General features: G+C 38.9%; 1 protein-coding gene across 2 annotated transcripts; it reads right to left on the reverse strand.

Annotated features, from left to right (window-relative positions):
* Positions 1–1,388: 1,388 nt before the first annotated feature.
* On the reverse strand, positions 1,389–21,666 carry TRIM34 (tripartite motif containing 34). Of its 2 annotated transcripts, XM_077866741.1 has the most exons (8): positions 21,374–21,665; positions 15,331–15,818; positions 14,373–14,468; positions 13,374–13,604; positions 6,804–6,826; positions 5,452–5,552; positions 5,120–5,146; positions 1,389–4,751 (listed from the first exon to the last, which is right to left on the reverse strand). In XM_077866741.1, the coding sequence occupies exons 2-8, from the start codon at positions 15,748–15,750 to the stop codon at positions 4,186–4,188; spliced, it is 1,464 nt and encodes a 487-aa protein (XP_077722867.1). In that variant the 5' UTR covers positions 15,751–15,818; positions 21,374–21,665; the 3' UTR covers positions 1,389–4,185. The 2 variants fall into 2 exon arrangements, with proteins under 2 accessions (XP_077722867.1, XP_077722868.1); XM_077866742.1 differs by lacking the exon at positions 5,120–5,146 and having other exon boundaries at positions 21,374–21,666.
* Positions 21,667–21,754: the final 88 nt, after the last annotated feature.

Here is a 21,754-nt window from a genome sequence, read left to right on the forward strand (position 1 = left end):
AGATTTGAGTTGAAATCAAGAGTCGAATGCTCAACCTGCTGAGCCACCCAGGTGCCCATTTTCTTTTATTTGAAGTTGTCAAGATGCCCCTTATGGAAATCCTTCCTAGGTGCTTCTCTGGTTGGCAGAAATGGCCCAAGAAGAAGGATGAGCAAGATTAGTGATTTTTTTTTTTAATGTGTAAACTGTAGTAGATCCTTGAGTTTGAACTTGAAAATTCTGTAAGACTAGAAAACACCAAAGAAACTGCAGGGCAGAGCAACCATCATCACACCATTAAGGCTTCCAAACCCAGAGAGGATAGGGTGCTAGGAATTTCTGTGGAGAGTCATATAGAAATCCTACATTATTATACTGACAGGCATTAAATTCTTAAGCTTCAAAGAACTTTCTGACTTCCCCTACTATCTTCCTCAAAGTATCTTTTTCAATCCTGAGCAGAGCCAGGCCTAGTTCTCGTCTCTGCTGCGCTCAGTGCACAACTGGTCCAGAAGTCTGGGATGTGGCCCACAGGTACTCCATAAGCTCTTTGTCTAGGGTTCCTTTTGCTAGAATTTTTCTGGAAGCTGTTGCTGAAACTAGGGCTATTCCTAGAGGTGAGGACTCAGTCACTATTCCTTGAATTGAAAAAGGAAAATGCATGAGTCAAAGGCAAGAGAGAGAAGTGCAATGAGAAACTTGGTTGTATTACTGATTTTATCAGTGGTAATCTCCATACTTACCTCACACTGCAACCTCAACTATAAGTTTCATGAAGTCAGGGAGACTTTCTCTATTTTGTTGCTTATTGCCTCAAATCTATTAGAAGTTATTGTACATAGGAGTGATAGATATGCATATATATAACTGTAAAATATTTTTAATTGAACATCCTTTTTTTTCTTTTTTTAAATAATAAATTTATTTTTTATTGGTGTTCAATTTGCCAACATACAGAATAACACCCAGTGCTCATCCCGTCAAGTGCCCCCCTCAGTGCCCATCACCCACTCACCCCCACCCCCCGCCCTCCTCCCCTTCCACCACCCCTAGTTTGTTTCCCAGAGTTAGGAGTCTTCATGTTCTGTCTCCCTTTCTGATATTTCCTACCCACTTCTTCTCCCTTTCCTTCTATTCCCTTTCACTATTATTTATATTCCCCAAATGAATGAGAACATACAATGTTTGTCCTTCTCCGATTGACTTATTTCACACAGCATAATACCCTCCAGTTCCATCCACGTTGAAGCAAATGGTGGGTATTTGTCATTTCTAATGGCTGAGTAATATTCTGAATGGAACATCTTGATGATAAATCATGCTTCTAACCTACCATTCTTCCTGTGAACACAGTTGCTGTCACATCATATAATTCAGTTATTCTTCTGGTATCAATAACATATATATGATTCCCCTTTGATAAATTTTTATTGAAGTATAATTAGCATACATCATATTGGTTTAGATGTACAATATAATGATTTAACATTTGTATACATTGTGAAATGTTCATTATAGTAAATCAAATTACTATCTATCACCATACAAAGTCAAGAACCCCCCCCCCCCCATGAGAACTTTCAAGATTTACTTTTGGAGCAACTTCAAATTTGTAACACAATACTTTTTACATGAAGTCACCATGCTATACATTATATCCCTGTGACTTATTTTATAACTGGAAGGCTTTACTTCTTGACCCCCTTCACACATTTTGCCTACCCCCAAACTCCTGCCTCTAACAACCATCAATCTGATCTCTTTATCTATGAGTTTTGTGTTGTTTGCTTGTTTTATTTGTTAGTTTACATGTCTGAGTGAAATGATATGGTGTTTGTATTTCTCTCATTTATTTCACTTAGCATTACACCTTCAAGGTCCATCTAAGTTGTTGAATGGCAAGATTTCATTCTTTTTATGGCTGAGTATTATTCCATTGTGTGTGTGTGTGTGTATATATATATATATATATATATATATATATATATATATATATACTACATCTTTATCCATTATTCCATTGATAGACTCTTAGGTTGTTTCCACTTTTTGACAAATACTAATCAATCTTTCACTTCTGTCTTATTCCTATGGCTTTCTTGGATTAATTTTTTTATCTGTCCCCATCAATACACTTCAACTGTGTCAACTCTTGCTTTACCCTAAGGTTTTCTCAAATGGGAAAGTATTAAAAATCCATGGGCCAAATAGAGAGATATTTCATTAGATTCCTTTCCAAGCAGAAGATATAATGAAGGCAGGGAAATACAGAGCTCTGAGAAAGATTTCTTTTTCCCTGTAACTCAGAATGCAATGAGCTGGAATATGCAACATACCAATATACTCAGCTCTGGTGAGAAAGTATTTATGGTAAGAGAAGTGTAAATTCAGGTATTGTGCTTGCCTAAGTTTCTAGGTATCTTGACAAGAGCTGCTTTCCCCACTGATTCTTCTTGGCTGCAAATCTAATGCTTCATAAGAGAGTCCCAAGATATTGACCATGGATGTAGGGTCAGTTAAGAGATTCAGAGGAAGAGAGGTGAAACAATGGATTTTTGGATCTGTGGAGGGATTGGGAAAGGAAGTACCAGACAGAAAAGAAGTTTTTGGGTAAGAAAGTTCTTTTCTTCTGAGCACTACAATCAATATCATTGTACTGTGCCTGTCACACAGTTGGACTCTGAGCTCTCCAATCCTCTACAATTTCAACCAAATACACTGAAAAATACACCTATGCTTAATATCTTTGCATTAACCACCTATTCCACACCATCACTGTTCCCTTCCTGAAATATGCAGACTTGCAGAAATGGTATAACCACTTTGAACAAAATCTGGCAGTTTGTAAAACAAAACAAAACAAAAAAAAACACACACTAAAATTCAGAAATTGAACTTTCAGCTTAGAATATCCAGAGAAGCAAAACTGAGATTCTGTTTCCTCCATAAATAATGGAGGTATTTATTCTAACAAAAGAGTACTCATACCCTACAGGTCAACACTATTAACTTTGAACATTTGTAAAAATTAAACAAAACAAACAAAAACATGAAGGCACTAGAGACTGACAAAACACTTAGAATCTACAGTGTAATAAACAATTAAAAGAAGGGACTATACTATTGAAGGACTTTCCTGGTTTTATGGCTTTTTATTTGCTCAATTGGTAGTGAGCAGGACAGTTAAAACTCAGCAGCATAGAGACTTATTAGCTTGAAAAGCAAGAGGAATGATTTGGGGCTATTATAACAGCCAGTAGGAGAATGCCTGTAAAAGAGAGATCCAGAGGAGGAAATCTCTTATTTTACATACAAATCGAGCAATTCTTTGAACAACATATGTTTGAAGTGAATACAGAGGAGTCCAAATAGACCTAAAAGAACTGATCAAAATTTCAGTTGCTGCAAAATGCAGGGGAGATTTTCGAATTTGAGATCAACCAAATTAATTGCCTGAAAAATAAATATCCTTCAGAAAAATAAACAGAATCCAGAGTCTTTACATCTCATTCACAATTCCCCTTGGGGAATTTAAGGTACATGTTAAAATGGTTTAACCTACAGAGAAACTAAAATAGTCCATACTCAACAACAAGGTGATCAATGGAGAACAACTTCAAGATAATGCAGATACTGCATTTAAAACAGGACTTACAACAAGGAAGATAAGAACTTCACCGTAACTATCATAACTAGGGTAAAGCCTATTAAAGAAAACTTGCTTATAATAATCATCAAATAGGAAATTCCAAAAGACAAATAGAAATAGTTTTATTAATTGAAATAGTAAAACTAAAAGCTTTAATCACTCAAAAAAGTAATCCTGGACTGGCTTAAGAGAAATTTAGAATCACAAAAGAAAGACTGAGTGAACTTAAAAGTAGATTAATGCAAATTATCCAATAGGAAAATAATGAACAGAGCCTCAATAATCTATGAAAAAAAAAATCAAGGCTTAACATAGGCTTAACCCCACAGAATAATCAATAAAATACAATGATAACAAAACTATAAAGATAGCTGAATCAAATGAGGAACAAAAGGGTAAAAGTTGTATGTTCAGTATATGGAGAAAAGCATTGCACAATTCTATGACATTCTAACATAAAAGAAGGAGAAAGGAAGGAAGAGGTGTTCAGAATGGTGAACATAAACTCAGGTGCAGATGAGCCCCAAGACAAGGGGTGGATGAGGAGTCAAGAAGGTTCAGGAGCGTGGTGGGCACAGGGTGATAGGCCCGGGGCAGTTCCAAGGATTGAAGTATGGATACACAGTGTGAGAAAAGCAACATTTAGAAAATTTGTAGATGAGTGACCCGTGGTTTGTGACATTAAGAAATGATACAATCCCTGCTTCATAGTCTAGGAAAACCCCAATACGATGGGGAGGAACAGCCATGGAAATAGTCAAGACCATGGGAAGAGATGTAGATGACTCCTCAAAGGCCTTATACTCAAATTTATTCTGTAACCCAATGACCCAGTAGCCACACTGAGGTCTGTATCTAGAGTAAACATTTTGATTATCTGTGCCTTGTCTAACACCAAGATTTATATTATGAAAACGTTTTCTAGAGTATACCCCCAAGATCCAGGCAGTCTTCTTGGACACCTCTATTTCCCAGTAGTGTTTCCCTGAGGAGAAATATTGGGAGCCCAAGATACCATAATTACTAAACTTAACAGGCCAAATTGGCACAGACATCACTTGTCTCTGGTCTTCTGAAAGGACAAGGCTTAGATTTAAGTTGCTTGGGTTCAGTGTGATGTCCACTGCAGAAAAAAAAAGAAAGAAAGAAAAGTAAGATCAGGTGACAAGTATGGGGTTGGTTTATCTTCTGACATTATAAAGAGGGAACTTGGGAAATGATTTGGTAGAACTTGTATTGATGGATTGGGGAAAGGAGTAAGACACTGGAGAATTGTATTTTGTATTTCATACACACACACACACACACATATATATGCTAAAAAAGATATATATATATATATATATATATATATAGAGAGAGAGAGAGAGAGAGAGAGAATATTATATATATTAACACATGGAGCTAAGATTATGAGATCTCACTGAAATCGCAAGTTTCTGAAAGGGGATTAGAGCACAGAGATTTGAAGAACCGGTAACTTCTTCTTACCCCAGTAGCACTGGACTTGTGTTAGCTCTGAAATGATAAGAGAGTCAGTGATGCTGACTAGAAGCAAATGACTAAGCACCAATGCCTATCTCTTCTCCAGAGTAGGGCCAGCAGAGGGGAGCCCTGTGAGGCTATGGACTGGTGAATGAGAGGATGGACTAGGCATCTAGCCATTCCCCCTTAGATTTAACCACATCTCTCTCAGCAATATCCATCTTCTGTGAATACCCTCCTCCTTTCTATTCTCTCTTTGAAACTATACCAGCCCCCCACTTTAGTCACTGACACCACAGGAGTCCCACATTCACCCATCTTGTCCTGGCTCTCCTCACCTCTACACATGCGCAGCATTGTGCTCAGATCTGGAGCATGGAATATACTCTTCAGTCTTTTGGAAACAGTTTTTGGCTTCTTCAGTGTCCAGATCTCACTCCTAGGCATGACAAAAAATGTTGATCCTACTTCTCTTACCGTGTATCCTTCCAATATGACTGCCTTCCTCTCTCTTTCCATGCCACTGATGCACTTGAACCCTCCTCCCTGAGAAGCTTGAGTTGGGGAGAAGGGAGAGTCCTAATGCTGAAGCCAGAAGAAATGTGCTCATGTCTACCTTCTCATCTACTATCTGTATAACCTTGGGAAGGTATTCATCTCAAACAGTTTCTTCTTCTAAAAATGGAATAGTTAATCTTTTTCTTGATACCTCATAGACATAATAGAAAATTTGATGAAATAACATGTAGGAAAAGCCTTTGCTACCTCTAAAAAATGTATGCAGTCTGTGGGAAAGTTATCACGGTGGGTCTTTCAAGGAGGCCATAGATGAGTCTTCCCAGGCAAAGAGATCAGTAGTGAGGCTGCAGATGCTAGCTATGATGTGAAATCCACAGGTCTCTTTTTGAGAGCCTGTGAGCTTGTGCCCTCATCCAAAGCCTGAATCCCAGTGGTGTGACCCCACAGATAACATTTGAGATTTCAGGTGCTCTGGAATAAAAGTTAAAAACACTTGGTAAAGGAAAAATTATGACCACCAAACTACAAACTGTTAGTATTTCATGTGTTTGTGAGGAATTTAATGTTGCCAGGTAGGTTGCCAACTTAACCCACAAGAACTACTTTCCTATATAAGCTTCTAACAAGTGTGAATAGGAAGAGATTAATTATGGCACCACGGTCAAGCCTGAGGCTCAGGGTTTTTGTTGTTGTTGTTGTTGTTGTGGTTGTTGTTGTTGTTGTTTTTAATCTAAAGAGAACCTGCAGAATGACCTGGTCTTTTATATTCTCATGCAAGCAAAGTAAATATAAAGGAGCTGCTCCTACAACCTACTTTAGGGCTTGTTGAAGCCCTCCATGTGATAAGATAGGCATGGATGGAATACAGGAATGAGACAAGGACAAAGTAAAGTCATAGAAGCCTGATAGTAAAATCCCTGATCCTTATTACCCTTACTTTCCCTAATTCTGTGAACTCTGACCACTAAATTCACCACCATAGAATGTGATCTATTCCCCATACATATGGAGCACTTAAATCCTTGTCTATGACCAACAATTTAAAATAATACTACATCCAAATTTCCCTGATTTGGAAGACTTTTTATTCTGATTGACCATCAGAACACTCATATGGCTACAATCCTTTCTTCATAACACAAAAGCAACACCCCATGGTCACCATACATACCATTTCATGATTCCACTCATGTCCTAGAAGAAAGAGAGAAAACAAGTGTCAAGGTATATAAATATTAGAGCAGGATTAATGAAAGATAGAATAGAAGAACACTAGAGAAAATCAGAGAAATCAAATGTGAACTATTTGACAATATCAACAAAACTGACATACCATGAAGAACAGAGAAGACAAATTATTAAAATTGGGAATGAAAGGGAACACATTACTACTGACTTTTACAAAAACTAATAGAAATATAAAACTATGAACAATTGTATGCCAACAAATTAAATAATCCACGTGAAATGGACAAATTCCTAGAAAGACAAACTATCAGTGCTAATTTAAGAAGAAATAGAAAATCTGAATACTCCTAAAAGATGTAGCTATTAGACTGGAAATAAAGAATTTCCTGTGAAGAAGGCAGGCCCAGATGGCTTCACTGGTGAATTTTGCTAAAGATTTAAAGTGGAAATAATAGAAATACTTCACAAATTCTTCCAAAAAATAGAAAAGGAGGTTATAGTTCCCAACTCATTCTATGAAGCCAATACTACCCTGATGCAAAAACAAGACAAAGACATCACAAGAAAAGTGAACTACAGGCCAGTATTTCTTATGAATATAGATGTAAACTTCTTCAACAATATACTAAAAAACTGAATCCAGCAAAATAGGAAAGATGATATATACACCATGGTCAAGTGGGATATATCCCAGAAATGCAAGTTTGGTTTAACATAAGAAAAGCAATTCACATAATTCACTGGATTAATAGAATAAAAGTAAAAACAACATGATGATTTTAATAAACACAGGGGAAAATTTTTGACAAAATTGTGTCCCAGGGATAAATCCTACTTGGTCATGGTGAATAATTTTCTTAATGTGCTGTTGGATCCTATTGGCTAGTATCTTGTTGAGAGTTTTTGCATCCGTGTTCATCAGGGATATTGGTCTGTAATTCTCCTTTTTGGTGGGGTCTTTGGTTTTGGAATTAAGGTGATGCTGGCCTCATAGAACGAATTTGGAAGTACTCCATCTCTTTGTATCTTTCCAAACAGCTTTAGTAGAATAAGTATGGTTTCTTCTTTAAACGTTTGATAGAATTCCCCTGGGAAGCCATCTGCCCTGGACTCTTGTGTCTTGGGAGGTTTTTGATGACTGCTTCAATTTCCTCCCTGGTTATTGGCCTGTTCAGGTTTTCTATTTCTTCCTGTTCCAGTTTTGCTAAAAATGGCCCAATGTAAAAATACTATTATAAGAACATTAAGAACAGAAGTACCTCTTATTCCCAAGGTAACTAACCTAAAATCTCATCTAATATTTCATCCATTTTTAAGTATGGAATTTCTTTGTTAGCTCAGACTTCTGAGTCAGTGTTGAAGGTAACAACAGCATGCAAACAACAATAATACCTCTAGCAAACAATAGGCATATGATAAAATGATCCATCCCTATCACTACAGTGAAGATCCAGATAATAGGAAAGTTGTTATAAGAACTTTCAAGGGACAAGGTTATGAAGGGACAGCATCACAATCAATAGTATATATCTTAACATGTTGGAAAGGAACACTCAAACTCCCTAATCTAGTGTAAGAGTAAGTTCCTTGGTTGGCCTGTTTGTCATTCTTTGAAGCTGTTATCTAAATGTGGGAAGTTAACCCCCCAAATTTATATTTATCTACTGAGCACTGTTTTTATTACAAGTAACCAGATACCAACTGAAGCTGGTATAAGTGGAACAGATGTCTGGAAAAGTGACATAAACACGAGTTTTCATGAAGGCAGTTGAAAGAGCTGTGAAGAACTTGTGAATGAACTATAAACAAGAGAAAAGGAATAAATCTGCAAGATTTTTGTTTTTACTCATATATAATTAAAATGCCAAAAAATTCACCTTCTATAGTTCACAATTTAGTAGGATTTAGTTTATTTATGGGACGCCTGGGTGGCTCAGTGGTTAAGCGTCTGCCTTCGGCTCAGGGGGTGATCCTGGGATCGGGGATCAAGTCCTACATCGGGCTCCTTGCACAGTGCCTGTTTCTCTCTCTGCTGTGTTTCTGCCTTTGTGTGTGTGTGTGTGTGTGTGTGTGTGTCTCATGAATAAATAAATAAATAAAATCTTTAAATATATATATATATATTTATCATCACCACTATTAAATTCCAGAATATTTTCATTATTGCAAAAAGAAACCTTACTGTTAATAGCAATCATTTCCTATTGCCTCCTCTCCAGAGACTCTGGAAACTACTAATCTAATCTGTGTTTATGGATTTATCAATTACAACCTTCATATAAGTGGAATCATACAATAAGGGCCTTTTGTGTCTGCCTTCTTTCACTTATGTTTTCAAGGTTCATTCACATTATAGCACCTATTAGTGTTAATTTCTTTTTAGAGCCAAACAATATTACATTGTTTGGGTATGACACATTTTATCTATTCATTCTTCAGTTAATCTTTCCACTTTTGAGTTCTTATGAACAATGCTACAATGAACTTCTGTATACAAGCTTAGGTGTGGACCTGTTTTAATTCCCAGGAATGGAACTGCTGAGCCATATGGTAACTTTAACTTTTGGAGGAACTGCCAAGCAGTTTTCCAAAATAGCTTCAAGACTTTACAACTTCACTAGCAGTATATGAAAGTTCCAACTTCTACACCTCTTTGTCAATTCTTCGTATTGTCCATTTTTTGGTGGAATTATCATTGTGGTTTTGATTTTACATTTCCCTGATGGCTAATAATATCAATCATGTTTTCATGAGCTTATTGGCTATTTATATATCTTTTCTGGAGAAATATCTATTCAAGTACTCTTTTTCTAAAAAAAGATTTATTTATTTAAGACAGAGAGAGCAACATACTTAAAGGATCTATCCAACAAGAGGACTTAACAATCCTGAATATATATGCCCCGAATGTGGGAGCTGCCAAATATTTAAACCAATTAATAACCAAAGTGAAGAAATACTTAGATAATAATACACTTATACTTGATGACTTCAATCTAGCTCTTTCTACCCTTGATAGGTTTTCTAAGCACAACATCTCCAAAGAAATGAGAGCTTTAAATGATACACTGGACCTGATGGATTTCACAGATATCTACAGAACTTTACATCCAAACTCAACTGAATACACATTCTTCTCAAGTGCACATGGAACTTTCTCCAGAATGGACCACATACTGGGTCATAAATCGGGTCTGAACCGATACCAAAAGATTGGGATCATCCCCTGCATATTCTCAGACCATAATGCCTTGAAATTAGAACTAAATCACAACAAGAAGTTTGGAAGGACCTCAAACACGTGGAGGTTAAGGACCATCCTGCTAAAAGATGAAAGGGTCAACCAGGAAATTAAGGAAGAATTAAAAAGATTCATGGAAACTAATGAGAATGAAGATACAACCGTTCAAAATCTTTGGGATGCAGCCAAAGCAGTCCTAAGGGGGAAATACATCGCAATACAAGCATCCATTCAAAAACTGGAAAGAACTCAAATACAAAAGCTAACCTTACACATAAAGGAGCTAGAGAAAAAACAGCAAATAGATCCTACACCCAAGAGAAGAAGGGAGTTAATAAAGATTCGAGCAGAACTCAACGAAATCAAGACCAGAAGAACTGTGGAACAGATCAACAAAACCAGGAGTTGGTTCTTTGAAAGAATTAACAAGATAGATAAACCATTAGCCAGCCTTATTAAAAAGAAGAGAGAGAAGACTCAAATTAATAAAATCATGAATGAGAAAGGAGAGATCACTACCAACACCAAGGAAATACAAACGATTTTAAAAACATATTATGAACAGCTATACGCCAATAAATTAGGCAATCTAGGAGAAATGGATGCATTCCTGGAAAGCCACAAACTACCAAAACTGGAACAGGAAGAAATAGAAAACCTGAACAGGCCAATAACCAGGGAGGAAATTGAAGCAGTCATCAAAAACCTCCCAAGACACAAGAGTCCAGGGCCAGATGGCTTCCCAGGAGAATTTTATCAAACGTTTAAAGAAGAAACCATACCTATTCTCCTAAAGCTGTTTGGAAAGATAGAAAGAGATGGAGTACTTCCAAATTCGTTCTATGAAGCCAGCATCACCTTAATTCCAAAACCAGACAAAGACCCCACCAAAAAGGAGAATTACAGACCAATATCCCTGATGAACATGGATGCAAAAATTCTCAACAAGATACTGGCCAATAGGATCCAACAGTACATTAAGAAAATTATTCACCATGACCAAGTAGGATTTATCCCTGGGACACAAGGCTGGTTCAACACCCGTAAAACAATCAATGTGATTCATCATATCAGCAAGAGAAAAACCAAGAACCATATGATCCTCTCATTAGATGCAGAGAAAGCATTTGACAAAATACAGCATCCATTCCTGATCAAAACTCTTCAGAGTGTAGGGATAGAGGGAACATTCCTCGACATCTTAAAAGCCATCTATGAAAAGCCCACAGCAAATATCATTCTCAATGGGGAAGCACTGGGAGCCTTTCCCCTAACATCAGGAACAAGACAGGGATGTCCACTCTCACCACTGCTGTTCAACATAGTACTGGAAGTCCTAGCCTCAGCAATCAGACAACAAAAAGACATTAAAGGCATTCAAATTGGCAAAGAAGAAGTCAAACTCTCCCTCTTCGCCGATGACATGATACTCTACATAGAAAACCCAAAAGTCTCCACCCCAAGATTGCTAGAACTCATACAGCAATTCGGTAGCGTGGCAGGATACAAAATCAATGCCCAGAAGTCAGTGGCATTTCTATACACTAAGAATGAGACTGAAGAAAGAGAAATTAAGGAGTCAATCCCATTTACAATTGCACCCAAAGCATAAGATACCTAGGAATAAACCTAACCAAAGATGTAAAGGATCTATACCCTCAAAACTATAGAACACTTCTGAAAGAAATTGAGGAAGACACAAAGAGATGGAAAAATATTCCATGCTCATGGATTGGCAGAATTAATATTGTGAAAATGTCAATGCTACCCAGGGCAATATACACGTTTAATGCAATCCCTATCAAAATACCATGGACTTTCTTCAGAGAGTTAGAACAAATTATTTTAAGATTTGTGTGGAATCAGAAAAGACCCCGAATAGCCAGGGGAATTTTAAAAAAGAAAACCATATCTGGGGGCATCACAATGCCAGATTTCAGGTTGTACTACAAAGCTGTGGTCATCAAGACAGTGTGGTACTGGCACAAAAACAGACACATAGATCAGTGGAACAGAATAGAGAATCCAGAAGTGGACCCTGAACTTTATGGGCAACTAATATTCGATAAAGGAGGAAAGACTATCCATTGGAAGAAAGACAGTCTCTTCAATAAATGGTGCTGGGAAAATTGGACATCCACATGCAGAAGAATGAAACTAGACCACTCTCTTTCACCATACACAAAGATAAACTCAAAATGGATGAAAGATCTAAATGTGAGACAAGATTCCATCAAAATCCTAGAGAAGAACACAGGCAACACCCTTTTTGAACTCGGGCACAAAAGCTATTTTACTACAATGGATCTGAGGACCTAAAGTTAAAATAGCACTCCAGGTGATTCTGACAGAAGAATAAAAAAGAAGAAGAAGAGTTATTAACCTCTATCACAAACTAATCTGAAAGCAAAAAAAGAAGAAAAAAGGGAACTAAAAAAAGAATAAAGAAAAAAGAAAGGACTAAAATGCAAGTATCAGAGAGAAAGGAAACAAGCCAAAATGTGAAAATCAATTATCCTTCTGCTTGATAACAAGAATTTTAAAAAGTATTTTGGAAATACAGCAAAGAAAGGGAAGAAATAGACAGGAAATCAAGCAAAAAATATGAAAATTCTGGAATTCCCTTAATGACCATCATACATCATGACTCAGGATCATAGTCACACTAATAATGCTTCAAAAATATTATATAAATTTTAATGTTAGTTCAAATTGTTCTCTCAAGTCTCTATAGGTTTGCACCAACATAATTTCCTGACACCAGCAACCTTTCTGACATACACATACACTCATATACACACTTGCACACAGAATCTTACCACTCAAGTATGACACATCCTATCCATATATTTCCCATCCTCCTAAGAAAAGGCTCAATGTTCTTTCTCTTTATACTTAAAAAAAAAATCTAAGAGGAGAAATTTATAATAATAAATACAGATTTTTTAATTTAAAAAAAAAGGATTCATTTCTTAAACCTGAAAATGCATGTATTTTCCTGTAGCTAAAATAAATGAAAAAAGTTTGACAAATGTCCAACACTGGATCACAGATAATAGGGGTATAGAGAATATCTCTGGATACCATGGATCTTCAAGTGTATTTCCTTACTTCATAAAATAATAAAGTAGGACACTCCCCTGCAATGCTTATATTAAACGGTCCATGATATTTTGAATGGATGGCAAAGAGGGGCTTCACAAAGCCAAAGGAACCTTGTAGTGTCAACACTGAGATCAGAGCCCAAAGACACAGAAATGAAAGTAACATAAATTCTGTTTCAAGAATTCCAAATTGGGGGATTCTTCTTACCTGCAGCAGGTCCACTGTTGACCATTTACTGCGATGCTCCAGATCTGAGATGAGCTCTTTCACCAACTGGTTCTGCTGAGCCAACTCAGCCTCACCCTCAGCCAAGTTATCCAGTATCCTCTTTTCCTCTTCTTCTAATTTTTGCAGAACTCTCTGCTCTTCACTGTCCAAAATGCTTCTAAGCTGATTGAATTCTGTTCTAATTCTTTGTCTCTCAGTCTGTATCTGGTACTGCAAGATTAAACAAACAAAAGAGATAAAGAATCTATCTGCCTGAAAGCCTACTGTGTAAGGGATTACGAGCCAGGAAAAGAAATATTTTTTCACTGAGTTCTAATCAAGAGGGAAATGGAGGCATGGGGTCAATTTTTGGGAAAGCTGGGTATTTTTCCTACTGTTTTCCCTTTAGTATATACCAAAAAGCAAGCCTCAGACTGTCTTTTAATTATTTTTTTTATTGGAGTTCAATTTGCCAACATATAGCATTTCACCCAGTGCTCATCCCGTCAAGTGCCCCCCTCAGTGCCAGTCACCCAGTCACCCAAACAAAGCAAGCCTCAGACTGTCTTATCCAGGCCAACCCTGGGATGAAATGTAATACCTAAATGAGGTTTTAAGTTGTATGTGGCTGTATTGGACATTGACATCTCCCTGCATTACCACATTTCCAAGTTTAAACCTTAGGGAAAATCTTGGTCCTTTGTCCAGAGTCCTTCACCAAAGGTATCAGAGCTTCATTGGAAAAGAGGAATGGAAGACAGAATTCTCTATCCTTCCTCACCAAAGAATCTGTCTTTATGCTCAGTTCCAAATCCCTGTGTGTACTTGTAACATGTCCACTCTCCAACCCTCAATTGTAACTGAGACAGGACAAAGAATCAAATAGCTTCTGGATGCATTCAGTGTCAGGGAACAAAGAAGGGGCTTCCTTGTGATTTGGACTGAAGGTCCTGCCAAGATTCCTGTGTCAAAAACCCATCAGAAAGCATCTCTTCCTACCTTCCAGGAAGTCCTCTCTCCTCTGATATCAGTTTCCAACTTCTCAGCTTTCTGCTGCTCTTTCCTCAGCCTCTCCACAGCTGCCTGGAGATTCTCCTGTGAGAGAAAAGTCACATCAGACGACTCACATTAGGAGACATCATCAACCTATGAGCTTTCTCAGCAAAGAATGAATGGAGAAGAAATCATGCTGATCTCAGAAGAGACCAGTTAACAGAAACAGTGATTAGAATCTATGATATGAGAGAAAAGCTAAGGAGAATACATCATTTGTACCTGGGTGGTGGAAGTCACCATCCCTCACCAAGAGTAGCCTAATTCTCTCTTTTCATAGAAGATTGATCCTGCTGTAGCAAGAAAAATCCCATACTCTTACTGACACTCTTTCCACATCCAATCCACAAGGTTGGAACAGCAATCATCCTGCTGAGGGGAACTATGAGAGCCAAGTTTGTGAAAGGAATCCCTGACTCATATAACAAAAGAGAAAAAAGGAAAACTTCTCACTCTTGGCCAAGAGTCTAGGCTCTAGATTCTATGCTCATTCTTTATTTTTTTTAAGATTTATTGATTTATGTTAGAGACAGAATATGTGTGTGTTTGTTAGAGTGGGGGTGGGGGAGGGGCAGAGGGAGAGAGAAAGGGGAAGAGACTCCTTGCTGAGAGCAGAGCTCCATGTGGGGCTAAATCTCATGACTCTGAGATCACAAATGAGCTGAAACCAAGAATCGGAGACTTAACTAATTGAGCCATCCAAGCCCCCCAAGGCTCACCGTTTATGTAAGTGTAAGGAATACGCAGAATTGTCCTTCAGGCATTGGAAGCTTAGCATAGAGACATACCTGGAATATTACAGGGCTCAGTCTCATGGTGCCAAGGTGAGTAAAGAAGGATGGAAAGGTGAGATTTCCCACCAAGTACCATCTTCCCTCCTGTCTCCCTCCATCCTGGGCCTTACCTGATACTCCTTGACTACTTCCTCCACGAGGAATGTTTGGTGTCCCCGGTGCTCCTGAGACCGCTCACAAAGCCAACAAATGACCTTTCTATCCTCCTTACAGAAGAGCAGGAGCTTCTTTCCATGGTGCACACAGAGGTCTCTCTTCAGCAACTCTTCTGGGTTCAACTTAAACATTCTGATTCTCTCCACTATGTTGACCAGATGCTGATTATGCCATAGGTTACTGAGTGAGTATCTGACACCACACAGAGGACAGGTGCTTTCCCCTCTGGGGCTGATCTCTGCCTCTTTATTATTCACAGCGATGCAGCCTTGACGGAAGCTGTGACCACAGTCTAGACTCTGGGATTCTGTCGAAAGCTCCAGGCAGATGGGACAGGATACCTCATCCTGTATGTTCAAGATTTTTAAAGCCATAGTACGTCTTCCTTGGCTCTTCCTATATTTGCTCCTGAGGCTCTTCTTGCTTAAAAGTTCCTGGATGGCTGGACAGATTGAAAAAGGATAAGGTAAGATTGGCAGAAATGTAAAAGAATCATAATTGTGGGATCCCTGGGTGGCGCAGCGGTTTGGCGCCTGCCTTTGGCCCAGGGCGCGATCCTGGAGTCCCGGGATCGAATCCCACGTCGGGCTCCCGGTGCATGGAGCCTGCTTCTCCCTCTGCCTGCGTCTCTGCCCCTCTCTCTCTCTCTGTGACTATCATAAATAAATAAAATCTTAAAAAAAAAAAAAGAATCATAATTGTGCAGATATTAAGGATTGGCCAAGACTGAAATGTTGGAAGGACAAAAAGAAAGAGGGAAAAAAAAGAAGAAACGGCAATGAAATTCAGTGGCCTGGTAAAGCTGCTAATGCCTCAGGCTTCTTCTGCAATTGTTCTTCTTTCACCCTGGAATGATCCTCCCCTTGATATTTGCATGACTTCCTCTTACACTTCATTCAACCCTTTCCTTAAATATTTTTTTCATCAGAAGGACCTAATATGATTACTTTATCTATAGCACAATTACTAATATACCATTTGTTGTACATTTGCCATTTTTTCTTATTATATTATATGATATATGACATCTTTTCCTTAAATATCCTCCCCGTAAAATCTAATCCCTACATAGATCAGGCACTTTGTTTTTATTCACTGCTGTATCTCTAGTACCTAGAATGCACAGGAACACAACCTTTGATTAATTTATAAAGAACCTCCTCATTTCTCCTTAGGTAATGAAATTCTTTCTTTTAATCATCCTTTCATCCTTTTGTTCCATTAATTATCTGTTTTCTAATAGATAAACATTGGGACCACAGATATAATTTCAACATAAGAAATACTTACCTCTAAATATGCCTGTCCCATATAGAACCCTTCCATTTTTTCATATTCACTCCCAGAGACACTCACAGAAATAGCAAAGGCCACAATAGGGAAAGAATTTTATCACTAAGAATTATCGAACCTATTTATTCTTTATATGAAAGTCCTTGAGAAATGAGTACTTTATTGAACTGTTTAAATTGAATGAAGTAGCTTATAAAGATTATTTCATTCTCTAAGTTGAATTAGGGTAAATACAATGTCTTCAGGATCCTCATTCAGACATCTGGTAGGTGTGATAAACACTACCACCCAGAGGTCCATGTTTTGGAAGAACTAATAATTTGCCAAATAGGAGAATGTCAAAGATATCCCCCTTGCATAAGTAAGGGTTTAACTAAAAGGTGTGAGAAGGGATATGGAATGAGAAAGAGGAAAAACACATTCTAGAGAAAAGAATTCACATGTATGAATGCCCTGCTGATGGAAAATACAACACGTATAGGTTTTAAAATGCCCATATGCCTGGTGTGCCGAGATTTGCTAAGCTTTTGGCATTAATGCGCCTGTAGAGACCAAAAGAGTCACACTTTCTAAATGATGTAAAAGAGACAGTCTCTCTCCAAAAAGCAGGGATCAGTGATAGGAATTGTAGGACAGGCTGCTGGAGGGAATACAGAGAAGCAGATGAAGCTGAGAGAGAAGGTAAGATAAAAGAGACAAGATTGGGAGTTGGGTTGGATATATAACAAAAAAAAAAGTCATCATCAGGCTTACATCCTTTCTCCCACAAAAAAGGATACTGGCATTACCTTCTTCTAGTACTTTGACTTATTTTTATTATTTTTCAAAGGTACAGACCTCTGCTTCCACAAGTGGGTTGTTACTCTTGTAATGAAATATTTGCTGGTAGGGTCTTGGAAGCTCCTCTCATGACTCTTACCAGGTAATCAATCTATTGCCCCAAGACTTACCTAAGCCATGTTAGTTTCATACATACCACCTGGTCTTGTTTTCTAACAAGTAACCTCTTGAAGGGGATAAAGTACCTTCCATATCACTGTGTGGACCCTCATGACTGACATGAGAAGGTCATGATGCTATGCTGTATCTCCTGTCCTGTATGCCCCAGATAAGCTACCTGAACCTGACTGGTTTACAACCTGCTAAATCACATGAATGGGAATGGCAACCCAAACCTAAAACTATTGGTGGTAGTCAGTCAGAAGGCATCACAGAGTGGTAACATGGTGACACTGCTGATTCTCAGAACCTGGGTTCATTATGGACAAGAAACTGTGAGGCAAAAAAAAGGGAAGATCTCAGTAGATATTAATGTTATGATACCTGTTTTAAATAATTGAATTCTATCCCCCATATCGATATCACTTGTGTGAATGTGATATTTTTTGGAAATAAAGTCTTTGCCAATGTAATCAAGTTAAGATGAGGTAATACTGGAATAGGATGGGCTCTAAATCCAGTGACAAGTGTCCTTTAAGAAGAAGAAAGGGAACATGGCATACAGGGAAGAAAGGCCATGTGACAATGGTGGCCAACACTGGAGCAATGCAACAGCAAGGCAAGGGACACCAAGGATTTCACGAAACCACTAACCAGAAGCTAGGAGAGAAACATGAAACAAGATTCTCCCTTATTACCTAGAGAAGAAACCGACTCTGCCAACATCTTGACTTTGGACTTGTTTCCTGAACTGTGGAAGAATAAATTCCTGTTTTAACCCATAATTTATTATAAAACCTTAGGAAGCTAACACAGTTGAAATAAAAGAACTCAGCTGTGTAACAAACTATAATCTTCCCTTTCCCCTAAAAAGAGAAAAATAGGGGCATGATGGAAGCTGTATTAAGATAAAGTTAGGTCCAGAAATATGTCACTTCTCCAATCACCCATGAAGTGAACCTGGTGAAAAATAAAGCTGAATGTGGGCTGGCCAATGTTATCTAGCCAATGGTACAGATACTGAAAATTGTCCAAAGGCCATATGTTATTAGCTCCTAGTTACAATGACTTTGGTCAGATCAGGCTTTAATGACTGGCAAGACCAGGGGTTTACACATGATAATATCCACCTCTGCTTACAACTGAAGCTATAAGCCAACCATAGGGATGGGGTTCTCTGTTATCCTTCATTCTATTCAGAATCCAACCAATGCTGAGAAACAACTAAAGTCTATAGGGGAGTGGACCATGAACTCTACCATGGGGTTATAAACCTCAGGTTCACAGTGGGGCTACAAGAAATTGATGTCAAATTAGCTGCCACCACACTGGCCACAGAAGGAAGATGGTATAAAGGAGCCAGTCCCCCACACATAGGTAGTGACCCCACCAAAGTCCAAGAGTGACCTGAGAGTCCAGCAGTGGTCAGGAAGATAGGAAGGGAATACAAGTAGTATCTGCCTGATGGAAGTCCCCGGTCAGCTGGCTGTCACAAGTGTCAGATGATTATATCCTATACTTGAGTCTTCTCCTAACATCTGGACTCATGATAATGCAACTTTATGCCTCTCTGCAGGTCACATAGTAAAATAAGCATCTCCAGGAAGTGGTGTGCAGGAAAGGATGTTCTCTGAATTTTCAAACAGCATCCTCGCCACTTTTCTTGGTTTCATGGGCCAGAAACTTCCAGTGGGGGAAGTAGGACCTATTTTTGACATGAAGAGACCTGGGGAGCTCAGAAATATTGTGGTTCCCCTCCCCATAACTCTATATTGGGAGTTCCTGCTTCAGAAACTCCTTAGAATTCAGGACTAAATTTGCATTCCCCCTCTCAACCCCCCATACATGACCCTCTCTCCAAGAGCTCAAGCTGTCTGGCAAATATATTTTTAAAAAGTAATATTTTTAGCAAGTCAATTAAAAAAAGTCATTCTGTAACAGGACCACTTTTATTACATTGTTCCTGGTCTCATTAGTTCATCAGAGGATGCTAAGAATGTTTTCTTCAAACTAGTTCCAATCATTTCCACTACCATTATCCTGTCAGGAGCCATATGTCTTCCTGCATGGATTCTGGGAAACTATTCTCCCTGAAACTATCACTGCCCTTCCTCAGTTTGCTACCATCTCTGTTCTTACATCATTGAGTAGAATGTTCCTCAAAGCAAGTACCAGTCCTGTCACCCTTACTTGGCTCAAATACATGTCATCCAGCATGAGACAGTCATCATCCCCACCGTCTAGTCAGGGCCACATTATATACCGCCTCCTCCTGCCTCTAACACCTGAGGCCACCCCCTTCTCTTCTCCCTGCTTATTCTGCCCCAGCCCACACGGACCTCCTTTCACTCTTGGTAGGAAACCCATACTAAAGCCTTTAAATCCCTCACATTCTTAAGATTCTACTCAAATATTTCCTCATAATGAGGCCTTTATGAAAACTACTTACAGTTACGAGGCCTTTATCAGGTCACTGCATTTGACACTTACAAACTGTTACCCCATAATATTAGTCACCTTCTTGTGTACATATCCATTATTTGTTTGTGTACAATCTCTCCCCAAGTAGACCATAAGATCTTTTTTTTTTTATTTTTTTTTAGACCATAAGATCTTATTATGTATTTAACATTTAGTGCATGTCGAATGCATATTCATTGCACTTTTTTTAAACCAGCAGCTTTAGGTCCTATGAATCAATTGTTTAAATAAAGAAAGAAATAATAAATCTGTTTTTTCCAATGTGCTGGGCTTTGTTTTGGACCATGGGGCACAATTAGTGTCTGAGCAGAAAGGTACCCTATCCAGGAGTAAACCATAGACTCCCGGGGAGACCGGAGAACAGGATGGAATGGGCATGTGTCAGAATAAATCCATCACTGTGTATGGCCCCTTTTGAGCAATAATCAACCCCTGTTAATTAGTTCTGAATGAAGAAAAATAGTAAAGAATTGAGGTAACCATGCAAAAGTGTGTCTACAGAGGAAGAATGATGAAGAAAGAGCCCTAAGGCAGGTAAGGATGGGTCAGTGGGCTACTGGAAGCAAGAGTACTTGGGCCTATTCTGGAAAGTTGCAAGGATACTCCTGAGATTGGCACTCCCAAGAACACAGGGTGACAGGGGGCCACAGAGACAGGTGGCAGGCACATCACTCCACAGACCAGCAGCTAAGGAGATGTCAGCAAGGCCATAGACAGCCCCTTGGTTGGTTTGCCAGAGAAGAATGAGAGAATCAGCTTCAATATTACCCCAGTCATGCCCCCCAAACTCCATTCTGTCTCATGCTCCACTCTAGGAGCTTGGGCTTTCAAACATTTGGAACACAAGGACCTCTTTTGCCAGCTTTTTTTCAAGCAGGTAGACGTGGGCAGAAGAGAAAATACTTTCTGTTCATCTTTGAGAAAGAGAGATAGAGAGCAAGAGAGGAAACGGACCCAATTCTCTTCAGCCAGTTAGATAATTCAAACTAGAGAATAGAAAGGGGATGAGGATGGACACAGGCTGGAGAAAGAAGGGCCCCTCCAGGAAAGAAACAACGCCCTCCATCTCTTGGGCGTTCCTTTCTCTCTAGGCCATCCTCTCCAGAGTCAAGGCCACCATCTGTCTGCATTCAGAGCAGGAAGTTGGCAAGCTGACTTCGATTCCCGTCAGAGCAAGTCTGGGCCACACAAAAAACTCACATAACTTGGTATAGTACCTTCTTTCTAGCTTCTCCTACCCTCTCCCTCTCCACACACAGACCCTCATTAACTTCCCCAACTCACCTGTAGGCCCCAGCAGAGAAGTCTTGACTCCCGATTTAAGTGGTGAAGAACAGCCAGGGCAGGCGTCCTCAGCATTTCCTCACCAAACAAGTGCTGGGTCTGCGTAGCTCCTTCTGAGCTGCTGGCTTGGAAACGAAAGTGAAATCCTCAGAGCCGAAAGGAAGATGACAGGGGAAGGAGCTTCTGGGCCCAACAGGCAGCAGTCCTGTAGAGCGGAAGAAAAATGCTTTAACTCAGTGGTTCTCAAGTGGGGGAGGCCAGGGCTTGTCCCAAGGGATGTTTGGCAAAGTCTGAGGACAAATTTGGTGGTCATACCTGGGGGGTGCTACTGCCATCTAGTGGGTAGAAGCTAGGGGTACGGCTAACTGTTCTACAGTGCAC

This window comes from Canis aureus, chromosome 23, assembly GCF_053574225.1.
Source record: "Canis aureus isolate CA01 chromosome 23, VMU_Caureus_v.1.0, whole genome shotgun sequence".
NCBI classification, from domain to species: domain Eukaryota; kingdom Metazoa; phylum Chordata; class Mammalia; order Carnivora; family Canidae; genus Canis; species Canis aureus.

What these genes read in the sequence shown, in the direction of transcription:
- TRIM34 (XM_077866741.1), bottom strand. Translation starts at nt 15,750, where the DNA reads ATGGCTTTAAAAATCTTGAACATACAGGATGAGGTATCCTGTCCCATC. An exon ending in ATGAGTGGAATCATGAAATG is followed by an intron (nt 5,553 to 6,803) that starts GTATGTATGGTG and finishes TGTCATGCCTAG; the next exon opens with GAGTGAGATCTGGACACTGA. An exon ending in ACAAGTCCAGTGCTACTGGG is followed by an intron (nt 4,752 to 5,119) that starts GTAAGAAGAAGT and finishes TTTTTTCTGCAG; the next exon opens with TGGACATCACACTGAACCCA.